Raw genomic sequence first — 12,595 nt, forward strand, 5'->3', positions numbered from 1 at the left:
AAGGCAAATTCATATTTTCTATCAAAAAATGTTTAAATCTTTTTCTATGAGGAGAAAAAAAAAGAAAAGTCAAATTACGTCAAAAATGCAACAAGGTAAAAAAGCTTTTTTTATTAGATTGTGAAAATTAAACATTTTAGAGACGAACTAATCATCGAGTATCTAATTTATTTACATCAAACATAATGAAAAGTCTTAATGCACAGACAAAGTGCTGCAAACATCAGCTTCATGTACGAGGAACCAGATGTTCTATACTGCAGTCAGCCAACAGGGGGCGATCCAGTTGGGGAGCTGTCATTACTTTTTATTTACAGTCTGATGTGATGACATCACCTGTGGTTAAGTGAGGGGGTGGCTTCGTGGTCGTACACAAGCATGTTAACGCAAAAAAACACAACTTAACAACAAAAACCTCAACACAACTCTGTCTTCACAAACAGGAACAAAAACATTTTGACTTTGAGCAGTTTTCACTAACGACAGCTCACGTGACCACAGTGAGAATGTGCTCGCTTCTCGGTCCACCTCCTCGACCTCTTCTGTCCTCGTCGTCTCTTCTGTCCATTTGCTTGTTTGAATTAAATATGGAGGACGTCTGATTGGCTGCTTTAACAGGTAAAAGGTAAAAAACATAAAAACTGTACAACAACAGTAAAATACTGCTAAATAAAACACGTCTTCATCTGGTGTGACGTGAGTGTGACTCTGTTAACACGACGGTGTGTGTTCACACACGTGTGTGCTCGCACATGTATGGACCCACTGTGTGTGTTCAGCAGTTCATTAAGCGTCTCTCTGTTTCACCCTCTGGCTGCAGGACTGAAGGACGCTGGTCTCATCTTCATCTCAGTGAACGCAATGGACGTGTCTTTCCCTTTCCAGGAAGTCCAGATGATACCCTAACACACACACACACACACACACACACACACACACACACACACACACACACACACACACACACACACACACACACACACACACACACACACACACACACACACACACACACACACACACGTCAGGTAAATAAGTAAACACTGTTGTCAGCATCAAACCTCCTGATTTAGATTTTAAAGCACAGGACGTAGTTTTGTGCCACTAGGGGGAGACTCAATCAAAATAGTTTTAATATTAATCGTATGTCTTCAGACTCAGATTTCTGCAGGTTTGAAAAGGATTTGACTGATTCTCACTGCAGGTGTGAAGTCCTCGGGGGGGTTAGGTTACCTGGTGTTTGACGTCGATGCCGTAGAGTCCGTTGAGATTCGCCTCGTGGCAGTTTTGGTACCACCAGCCTCCTCGGTACGACATGGCACAGCGGGTGATGAACGGCGACGGGTCTCGGTCTTTGGTGGAGAAGACGCGGTTGTTGTGGTAACTGAGAGAGTCACCTGACACACGGAGGAGATGTGGAGGATTAATGGGTTTTGGAAGTTTTCAGGAGAAGGTAATAGTTCGACGACAATGACCTCAGAGTTTGAATTCTGCAGGTTTTAAGATCGCTGTGTTGTCGGTTTACGCCCGTTGAGTCTCACCTGCGTTACCGCTGTATCCGCCCACGGTCAGTTTGTAGTTCCTCCTGGCCACCGCGAACGTGGAGTATTTGGCGAACACTGAGTCGTCTCCATCTCGCAGGTCCACACGCAGACTCATCCTGCTCATTGTTGTCAGATTGTGGAGACTCTCGAGGCCTGAAGGCGGCAAGTATGAACTTCAGTTAGACTTAGGGTTATATCGTATGAATCGACCCGGAGAGGAGCTCCCTTTACCTTTATTTATTTATTATTCATTATACTGTGTCACATGTGTCTGTTATAACTGCAGCTGTTGAATTATAATTAACATGATTTCCTGCAGTGAGCTGAAATAAAGACTGTTCTCAAACTGTTGGTGGCGGGCGTCTCTCTCACCGAGCCAAAACTCGCCACTCAAATCTCCAAATCCTTTGACGTAGTCCCTCCAGCCTTTGAAGAAATCCACCGAGCCGTCCTTCCTCCGCTGGAAGACCTGTGGACACGAGGAGAACACTTAGTTTAAACCTGAGGCTGACACATTTCACTGTAGGACCATTCTGTCGCTGATGTCACCGCACCGTCCAGCCTCCTCCGTCCGTCTCCATGTCGCAGTAAACCATCATCGACGCTCCCTGGTTCCCCTGAGGGAAGATCTCCAGCTCGCCTGACGCCCTGATGCCGTTCAGCAGCTCCTGAGAGCAGTCGGTGGGGAAGGGGAACCTCAGGGCGCCTGAAGAAGAGGAGGGAGGAGGAAGGAAAAGGATCATGGGTAGTGGGCCAGGAGTTTATAACTGAATAACCACAAGAAAAACAAGAAGGAGAAGTTTTGTACCGGTGGTGAACTCAGTGGAAACGGTGGAGGTGAATCGTCCTCCTGCCTCCGCCTGTAGCTGCACCGTGTATTTAGCTCCAGGATAAAGTCTGGTGAGGTTCAACTCTCTCACCGAAGAATCCACCTTCACCTCCTGATGAGGAAAAACAGGACAAGAGGAAGATTAAAGGTAAAGAACCGGGAGTCAACTCTAATAAATGATCTGCTGATCAGAGATGATCTTGTTGACACAGAAGTTTATTTTAAATAAGTCTGTGACAGGAGGTTCGCTGAACGTCCAAAACGCAGAGGATTCAACTCACATGAAGAATAAAGTTTCCAAAATTGAATGAAAATAAATGAAAATGAAGTTGGTCTTTAAATGGAACTTCCTACTTTCCTTGAAATTACTATCAAAAGTTTAATATTAAGTGTTGCTCATCATCAGGTCTCAGAAGTCATCTCACCTTCACCTCCTGACCTTCCGTCTGATAGGTCAGCCGGTAGCTGGCAGCGGGGTTCACCGGTGGTTTCCATGACAACAGGGCGGTGCGAGGCGTCACGTTGTCGGCCTGGAGATCTCGCGGCACGTCGCCTTCGCTCCCTGGAGAAATGTTTTCAGTTTCACTTTTTACTTTTCACCCGGATCTGACTCTTAATTATTATCAAGTTTCCTCATAACACAAACTGAACCGTGAAAAAAACCATCTGCAGAGAAACTGTGACTGAGATTGATCGACTTTAAATAAAGATGGACGACCCGAAAATATCTCGGATACTAACGCTGCCATCTAGTGGTGATGATGTCATTTACAGGCAGAGTCTGTGCAGTAGTGATCAGGGTGTGGAGCTGTGGTATCGAGGTCCAGCCCTTACATGTGCTCGACCAATCACGAGTCAGTCTCAGCTGTCAATCATGACGTGTAATTCAAATGAATTGTTTTAATTTTCATTCAGGGTGATAACCAGGTTAGGTTTAGGCATTAAGTTGCGATGGTTAAGGTTAAGGGAATGTATAATGTGAGTGTCCTCACTAAGCACGTGTGCACTGACCTCTGCTGGTGGTGAAGCTGGTTGCAGCCGGTGGGCTCTCGTCTCGGCCCAGCTGACTGGTGATGGTGACGGTGTAGGTGGTGGATTCTTCCAAACCGCTCAGCTGATGCTCGGCTGCGTTTCCAGACACCGTGATCCTCAGCTCTGAACCTGCACACACAGTCAGACAGAGAGTTCGTCACTGCAGCGTATTTCAACGTCATTTCACCGACAGGAGGCGGAAATTAAAAGAGAAAATGTAACTGAGCTTTGAACTTATTTGCAGTGAATCTCAGGTTGATTGGTGAATGTGTGGATCAACACTACAGACTCTAATCTACTTTAAACTCGACACACGCCTCTGTCATGTTTAAAAGTTTACATCTTACATGGCTTAACCACGCCCTTTAAACACCAGCAGGAAGTCGGCCATTTTGGATTTAGGCATCACTTTTAGCAATAACTCTACTCTGTACTTTGTTCCTACAGAATGAATCCAACCAATTTTAAACTCTATGTGAACAAGATTGTTTAAAAGCATTTGTCCATGACGTGGCCTTCAATTCTGAGGTTTCGCCATCGTTAACAAACACAACTGCACCCCCACGTACCTGAACCCGAGCCATAGACGATGGCGTACTTGTCAATGGTGGCCAACGCTGGACGCCACAGTAGCAAGGCCTTGGTGTCGGTGACGTTCACGGCCCGTAGGTGTGTTGGCGGGTCAGGGACTGAGAGAGGAGTCAACAGTAAATGTTAAAAACCGAACAGAAACAAAAGCTGTAGCTTAAAAACCGAAGTGGAGACTGAAGATGTCGGACTGAGCAGCAGAGAACATTTCCTACGACAAAGTTGGGTAAGAAATAAACAGTTTAGATCCAGAGCTCCTGCAGCAGACGGTACGGTTTCTGAATCTGTTCGTAGAGAAACATTTGAACATTTTACTCTTCTTTGTTCCACAAAATTACAGATTCAGTTTGATTATAGATAAAATGAGTCTTCATATTGACTAAATCATCAATAAGCTAATGTTGCTAACGTGTTTGCCAACCCTGACTTAGCTACCTTTGCTAACATAGCTTGCAAAGCTAATAATGTATCGCGAACATTAGATACAACTTTTTTCTGATCCCCAACTACGACTTAGCTACCGTAGCTGAAAGCTAACAATGTGTTGCTAACATTAGATAAACCCTGGTACTGACTCTGATTTAGCCAACTTAAGTAATTTAGCTCATAAATCTATATACGATTGAAAAACCACCCATCAATATTTTCAGTTTTTTGAAAAGCTTGAAGTTATTTGTTGTGTTTCCTAATGTTATTTTGTACATTGTAATTTATTATGTGTCCAAGGAAACTAATTCCAATCTGAACTGAGGAGCTGTGAGGGACAAGAAGAAAAACTGAACGTCCACAGCGTCATGATATTGTGGTTCAAGGTCGTGCAGGTGACTTATGAAGGTCAAAGTGGCCATCAGCTCGTCACAGTTTAGTTTTCATAAGACGTCTTCATTTTGTGTGATTGTAAAAAAAACTCATCGGCAGCACAAAGAACTAAAGTGAAACCTGCCGCCCTCACGTGTCGAGACGAAGTCGTTGACTGGGTCGCTCTCGTCCAGGCCGAGGATGGACAGGATGCTGACCTCATAGGTTGAACCAGGAGAGAGCTGTGATAGGCCGACGGAGGAGTCCTCCGACTCCAGGGACACCGACACCGGCTCCCCTGCACTCACAAGACAGAGAAGGAGTCAGTTATTGGTTCATACATGTTGTTGTTGGGGGGGAATCAGCCCCTGAGCTGCTCCAGTGATCTGAGGTCAGACAATGCAACAGTCACAGATCATTTATCACAAATCTGTTGAGACGTGAAACTTTGGCCGTTTGAACTTTCTGCTCAACAGCTGCAGACATGTGATTTTTCCAGAATCAGATCAGTGTTTTTTAAGTGCATGCATAGAAACTAAATCCACAACCAGAAAGATATACAAATGTTGATTAATCTCCTTATGACCATAAAACATCAGTGTGAAGATAAAGACGCTTCTGGAAATCTATTTGTTTGTTTTTATGGCATCTAGCAAATCCAGGAACCTGCTGTTAAACATGGTGATTCAGTTCCTCACCTTCCTCAGTGTGGGTGTAGGTGACTTTGAAACCACTGACGGGATTCTTGGGTTTGGTCCAGGAAACTGTCAGAGAGTTTTCTGTCACTTCGCTGAAGACGATGTCGGTCGGAGGCTCGGGGCCTGGATGGCGTAAAGAGTTCAGGGAGAGGAATCAGACCAGGAAGTCAAATAACAGGGAAACAAGAAAGAAGGGAAGAAGCAACAGGAATAAGACGAGGAGAAAAAGGAATTAGAAAAGAAAAGGAAAGAGGAATAAATATCCTAAAGAGAGTAAAGAGTAAAGAGTGTGTACATTGTTTATTAATCATCCACACTGTTGCTATTAGTGCTCCAATGAGTTCATGTGTATATATGTACAGTGCCAACATATATACAGTATACAAATCATATACAGACATATAGCGTCACAATCAAATGAAGATGGATCCTGGACAGCAGCAAAGGAGGGAATGAGGAACGATGTTAGCCGGTCGCTCAAACCTGAAAATAAGATCGGGCAGGAATAAATGACGTCAAACCAAAAGAAGAAGAGGAGACAATTCCACAAGATGATTAAAGATGAGTTAATTAATTCCACACAGTGAGAGGAGCTGGAGGTGACAACTCATTTGAAGCGTTAGGACTGAGACAGATGAACCTGACCAGAGGAGGTGGATCATTTTCCATTTAAAAACGGATTCATCACAGACAGGCTGTCACTGAACAAATATCACTACACAGTTTGGTTTTCCTGTGTTTATTTCTTAATATTTTGGGCATTTTGCAAATTTTACTCCTGAAATTTAGTCTCTAAATTGATCCTGTAAAGATAAATATGTACCACAGTGTACTGTACTGACACATATCGTCTGTTCGATACCCGGATCAATTTGATTATGAAATATCCACTTCCTTCCTTTTGATTGAAAGTGGATTAAAATGTGCACATCTGGATGAAAAGGATGGAGACAGACCAGCGGTGGTCTTACCCTGGTGTGGGTGAGGGGTGATGGGGGGTGATGGGTCAGTGAAGCTGGCTGTTAGCTCACCCTGAGTGACAGAAGACCAGAGCAGCAGTGGATGAACGGTGGTGTCACGATACAATCAGACAAAGTGAAGTCAGTGAAGTGGGTCACGTCACATCTTTGTCACGACTCTGCTCTCAGACATTTACAGGCTTCCAAAAATACGATATAATCAACGATCATTATTAGGAATAAAATTAAATTAACTTTTCACTGCCACAAGTGACTACTGTACAAAACTGAGGTCGTTGTCTATGATGTAAAAGGTGCGAAGCCGACGCTTGATTAACTGTCTCTTAAAAACAGATCTTTTTCCAAATCTTGGACTAAAACATAAACCAAACATCCATTTTAGGACACATCAAGAGTTAATGTCCAGTCAAACTAACCCATTGTTACAGACCTAACAAATCATCACCACATTTAAATATTTAAAAACAATATGAAATTAAGAACTTGTACACAAATCATGTACAACAGAACTGTCCAGCTTTAGTGAAATGGACATAAGAGACTCAAACTGCATTTAACAAGACAGTACTCCTTCATTTCCAGGTTTCGACTTTTTCAAAAACATTCCAGCTTGATAGAAATATAACTAATTAAGGACATCGAGGTCCTGCTTCTGCTTCTTGTTATCAAGAAGCAGAAGTGGTTATTGTCAGTTGTTATTGTCAGTACTTTAAACTGTACAAACCTGTCGAGACCCAGTGAAGAACCTGAGAATCAATGAGCTCCAAGCTGAAGTCTGATCTCCAGGTTTGCCAGCTCACCAAGTTAACCAACATGCTGATATGTTTATGACCCTCAATCCTCTGGAAACTAGATCGTTTACTAGTTCACAATGTGACTGTGCCCGTGTGTGTCCGAGGTCTCAAATATCTGCGTCTTTACCACCGAGTGTTGATCATGTTGTGTGGCTGCAGAATCATGAATATGAGTATTTCACATATTCATCGAAGCTGAGGAGCGAGGCACAAACAGCATGAACACAAAACACAACTGTTTCAACATCAGCTGAGAACAAACAGATTAAATGTCACAGAACCGATGTTTTCATGAGAAACACACGGATGATCTGAGACCGTAAACGCTTACAGTCTTCAAGAGCAGCACGACACCTGAGCTCTTGAAATGAAAATGGAAGAGGTATTTAGTGGGTAAGCAAATATTATAACAGTCATACTAAGACAAGTGATGATTAGTTAACAAATGTGATTTAATCAGGTCAACGTGAGACACAGTGAAGATATGAAACACGCATGAAGTGATTTTATTCTGAAAACCCAGACTGGTGGAGCTCAAGAGGGAAGGAGCGAGTTCTGTGTGAAGAAGGCTTCACAACATTGACAGTAATGTTGTCGCATTGTACAGCAGTGATTTGTGTTGTTCTACCGTCACAATGGCTGATACCTGTACTGATGACGAGCTTGTGCAGTCTGGACAGAAGACCAGGACCCTTTCCCAGCAAGGTGACGGTGTACTCAGTCTGAGGAGGCAGATCCTCAAAGTGGACGGAGCGAGCTGAACCAGGAAGAACCTCTTTGAAGGATTTCTCACTTCCTGTTGCTGGTTTAACTGTTGTGTTGCTTTGCTTCATTGGAATATGTGCGAGGTCACTTTCTGACACTCGGTTTTCACCTTCAGTGCTTCTCTCTCCTGGTTCACGAGTCGGTTGATGCTTCTCGTCCTCTCTCTCCGAGTCTTCTTGTCGTCTTTGTTGATCTCTCTGACTTCCCTTTGGATTTGGTGTTTCATCTTTTTCATCTCGTTTCCTGGTAACAACAAAGTTTTTGTACTTTCCTTCGGGTGAGTCCCATATGAGCGTGAAACCATCTGAGGTCCGGTTCGTCACTCCTACGTAGTCCAGATGTTCTCTTGTGACTCCGGTTGAAGCAACATCTGATCCCACCAAAGGTTTTGAAGCAGCGTTTCTTGTTTGTCCAGTTTTAGTGTCAAACACCCTTTTAACAGTTTTAGGATCTTCTTCCCTGACGGAGCTTCTCATCTGGGTGCGATGTCCTGTTATACCTCTTGATGGCGGTTGTCGCTTTGGAAGTGAGACTGTTCTTGAATCTCTTGAATCAGAGGAAGTTTGTTGGATATTTTGTCTACCTCGAACTGTAGACGCAGGATATTTGGTAGTATTGACTCGCTGGTTATGGAGGTCAGAATCATTCTTATAAACCAGAGTGCCAGTTTCTTCTTCCCCAGATTCGGTTGTTTGGATTGGAGCCCTTTCCCCATTTTCTAATTTGTTACTTTGTGGACTGACAGCAGTATTGAGGCCATCCATCAGGGGGCTTACATCTGCAGTTTCTTGTTCTCCTGTTTGTCTTATTCGAACTTCTACTCGTTGGGTAGGCCTGGGGACATCCTGCTCTCCTAACTGGTTGTATGGGATTTCAGGGAATTCAGATGGACTCCCCTTTTCTTGTTGGCTAGTTTGACGTCCAACAGTGTCTCCATTCAGCTTTCTGACAGGGAGAGGTTTGTGCATGAGACCTCTACGTGGATATTGAGGTCGTCTCAAGTGTGGACGTGTTTTGTTCTCGAGAGGTCCAGCATACATTTGGGAGCGACGGAAATATTGAACTTTGGTTGGGCGATGGGAGAAAGGTTCTCCTCGACCTCTGAGAGTCTGATTTAACTGCTCACTGGAGATTCTTGTTGAGGAGGTTCTCACCACAGCTCTATCTTCACTATCCTCTCCTATTGGCTGTGGACTTTCAGCTTTGACATCAGGAGGAGATGAAGTAGTTGGAAATTCAGCAGGCGACACCTCCACCCTCTGTGTTTTTGTTTCAGGACTTAAAGGTCGAATGGGGCGAGTCATAAGCCTTAAATTAGGTCGAGTTTTGTTCTGAAGAAATGCCATGTTTGGAAAGGGGCGACGCACATATCCACCTTTTGGAGTCTGAGGGCGAACTGGGATTCGTCCTCTTTCTGTCAGCATAACTCTCTGGTTGTGTCCAGAGGATGCAGGTGCAGCTGGCCCATCCTTGTCTCCACTCGCATCCCTGACTAATGTGTTCATCTTCACTGGGGATGATTCCTCCAAAGCAGATGAAGGCAATGAGTCATTCGTGGATTTATCCCTCGTCCCTGACTCTCCTCTTGGGATAATGTTTCCATGAGGAGGGGGACGGTGAGGACCTCTCAAATTCAGATGTGTCCTGTTCTGAAACAAACCCAAAACTGGGCGTGGACGACGAATGAAACCTCGTGTTGGAGGTGTGCGGCGGGGAAGTGGTGCGCCCGCTTTTCCTGAGGGTGATTGTTTTCTTTCTTCCGGAGATGCTGTGTCAGTCGTGTTTTTGGTCTTATCAGCATTTTGTTCTGTATTTCCAAAGGAATCTGGTTTGTCTGAGCCGAAAGACGATGATGATGATGGAGGTGACTTTGATGGTGACGGTGATGAAGGTGTAAGGGATGGTGGTGATGAGGGTGATGAGGATGAAACTTGTAAAGGTGATGGTGTGGATGATGATGATGATGATGATGATGATGATGATGATGATGATGACTGTGACTTTGGTAAGGATGATGAAGAGGATGAAAATGATGACAGTGGCTTCAGTCCTGTTACAATCTTCCTCCTTACTGCGTCTTCATCATCAGAGAGGTCTGATGGTTCGGACAAGTGAACAGAAAACGTTGTGATATTCAAACTGTCAAAAGTGTCCGTCAGGAGTTTTCGTAGAGGATCTGGTGAAGAGTCCAGGTTTGTCTCTGCAGACGAGAGTTTCAAATCAGAAGTGGATCGATCTGAATCCAACGGGTTTCCTACGAGCACTGTCCCATCCCCTCTACACCCGCTGCCTCTGTCCTCATGGGGCAATCTGGTGTGCGTCACTTTTACTTTGTTCAGGCATTTCTTCTCTTGGCCATGAATGGTCCCAGTTCGCTCTGAAGACACTGGAGCAGTGTCGTTTTCTTGGCTTGTCACGCTAACATCTGGTTGCCTCTGTGGTCCCTCTGAGCTACTTTGTCTGTGTGTTTCTGAATCGGTTCCAGACATTATAGCAGGATGTTTGTCATCCCTCCTCTCAGTGCTGGATGCTTCAATGTGAGCTTCTGTCACAGTCATATCTATTGTCCTGGTTTCTATTTTGGCGACATCTGGTTTAGATTTTTTGGGCACTACCTTCTTTTTCTCCCCCATCAGGGGCTTTTTCCAGGGGCCACGGCCGACCTTTGTGCCTCCAGGCACAACTCTGGTTGTGTTGAATCTGAAAGGGCCTGGAACTTTTGGCTTCTTGGACAATGTGAGCTTTCCAGCGTGTTTGGGTCTGGTGCCATTTATGGCCATGGTCCTGCTAACCAGAGGTTTATTTCTCTCAACCAAAGATGGAGAGTCTTTGTTGGGTCCAACCTTTACAGAGTCAGCCTCTGGTTCATCCTCCGATCTCCCCTGTTGGTCAGAGACGTGCTTCTCAGGTGATGGGTGGAATTCTTGGTCCAAGTCGCCAACTTCTTGTCTTGGTGCTAGTCTGACCTGCGCGGTCAAAGCTGCCGTGGTAACCCTTGGTAAACGGTTCCCTGTAGAGGGAGTGAGCACTTGGTGTCAATGTTAACGTCATCGTACGCTGCTGTTGTGAATAATACAGAAGAGATCAGAGTAAACAAAGGAGAGAAATGCAGTTTGAATATTCATTGGTCCCATTTACACTCGTCAGATTGTGTCGGCCAGAGCATGGATTTTATAAAAATCGTTGTTTTCCCGCTTGTACCATCGACCGTTTGGTAACTGACAAAAACACCAGAAGAAGAACTTCTGACCTGTGGCAGTTTAGTTACAGTGAATAGTTCCCACAGACTTTAAATAAAGATGGACGACATGACAGCTCCCTTAAAATGAGGCCAAAGCGTGGTTGGCTGTAGCAGAGCAATTCGATATTTGATGAGATAAAAACCGGCGGAGACGCAGTTCCAACCCGAGATCACTACTTCACAGACTGTGGCTCCAAATCGAGAAGATGACAGTGTTGGTATACGGAGATTTTGGCTTCATGTGTCTTCCATCTTTATTTACAACCTGATATTGCCACACCATGTTGGTTGCCGTAGTTACGCGTCTCGGATGTATTTAAACTTTTCTGCGATCCGACAGATTTTCGAGACACATAAAGTGTTAATGGGACCGTGATGAATCCTGATAACAGTGATTTGTGTGGTTACGGTGTTTATGAAGGAGCTGAGGTCTTCATGTAGAACCTGGAAGAAGAAGATTGAAATATGATTAGTTTTGAAGGTTGAACAGAGGAATTCAACAGGTTTGATGTCCGTGTCACTGTGGAGAAGGAAACATGATGACGGAGTCCAGGAAACAAGAAGTTATTTTTCCATTATTTCTGCCCCTGGAGGAAGCTTGAGGCTGCAGCTCGCTTCATTAACTCCGACAGTGAAGGTTCTTCACACTTTAATGACTTTTACACGACGTGTTCCATTTAGAACTGAGGCGTCTGGACACATTAAGATTCACTTACTCACTGAGCAAGAGAAACATGTAACTTCTCACAATTACTGTAGGAGAGGAAAGGTTCAAGAATCCCAGAATGCATCATGTTTGTGAGATTCGACGGCGCCCGAGACATCTCACACAAACGCATTAACTGAAAACGTGAACTCAAGAGCCCCAACACAACTACAGAAGCACAACGGAAACACAACCACATCGGAGCGTATTGTTGGAGGTGTTACAGTGCACGTACCATAAGACACACAACGTCACGACCAGCGTCTCACTTCACCACAGTAACTCTGCTCACTTGTTGTGTTGTGTTGTGATGTTGTTTCCATTCTGTGGCTCTTGAAGTTCATGTTTCCCTCTAATGCTCTTGTGGTCAACGTGTCGGCCACAGAACTCATCTCTTGGTTCCATTTCTAAATTTGACTCTCGTATTGTTTCTGTTTCCTTTTCTATGAAATCCTCTCTCTCCACGTTCAGTGATTACACTTTCTGACAAGATGAAGAGCAAATTAAAACTTTAACTGTCACTATGACACAGATGTTAAATCACATGAAAACACCAAAAACAACATGTGCTGGTCTGTGGCTGATTGGGACTATTTTCAGCGGCGTATTAATCCATGTTT

The 12,595-nt window shown here is 44.3% G+C and overlaps 1 protein-coding gene across 2 annotated transcripts in view; it reads right to left on the bottom strand.

Moving 5' to 3' along the window:
• Positions 1-96: 96 nt before the first annotated feature.
• The window catches only part of LOC118124397 (tenascin-X), a 25,413-nt gene continuing 12,914 nt past the window's right edge, over positions 97-12,595 (bottom strand). Inside the window, exons 9-20 of one of the 2 annotated variants that reach the window (XM_035182121.2) lie at positions 7,910-11,038; positions 5,490-5,612; positions 4,946-5,089; positions 3,975-4,094; positions 3,385-3,534; positions 2,799-2,935; positions 2,353-2,485; positions 2,099-2,250; positions 1,917-2,013; positions 1,542-1,697; positions 1,234-1,397; positions 97-902 (exon numbers count right to left, since the gene is read on the bottom strand). In XM_035182121.2, the coding sequence (XP_035038012.2) occupies positions 804-902; positions 1,234-1,397; positions 1,542-1,697; positions 1,917-2,013; positions 2,099-2,250; positions 2,353-2,485; positions 2,799-2,935; positions 3,385-3,534; positions 3,975-4,094; positions 4,946-5,089; positions 5,490-5,612; positions 7,910-11,038 (4,604 nt within the window). In that variant the 3' untranslated portion in view covers positions 97-803. The remainder of the gene's footprint in view (positions 903-1,233; positions 1,398-1,541; positions 1,698-1,916; positions 2,014-2,098; positions 2,251-2,352; positions 2,486-2,798; positions 2,936-3,384; positions 3,535-3,974; positions 4,095-4,945; positions 5,090-5,489; positions 5,613-7,909; positions 11,039-12,595) is intronic. The other variant, XM_035182124.2, reaches the window with a different exon arrangement.

The sequence above is a fragment of the Hippoglossus stenolepis genome, chromosome 17, assembly GCF_022539355.2.
Source record: "Hippoglossus stenolepis isolate QCI-W04-F060 chromosome 17, HSTE1.2, whole genome shotgun sequence".
In the NCBI taxonomy this organism is placed as follows: Eukaryota; Metazoa; Chordata; class Actinopteri; order Pleuronectiformes; family Pleuronectidae; genus Hippoglossus; species Hippoglossus stenolepis.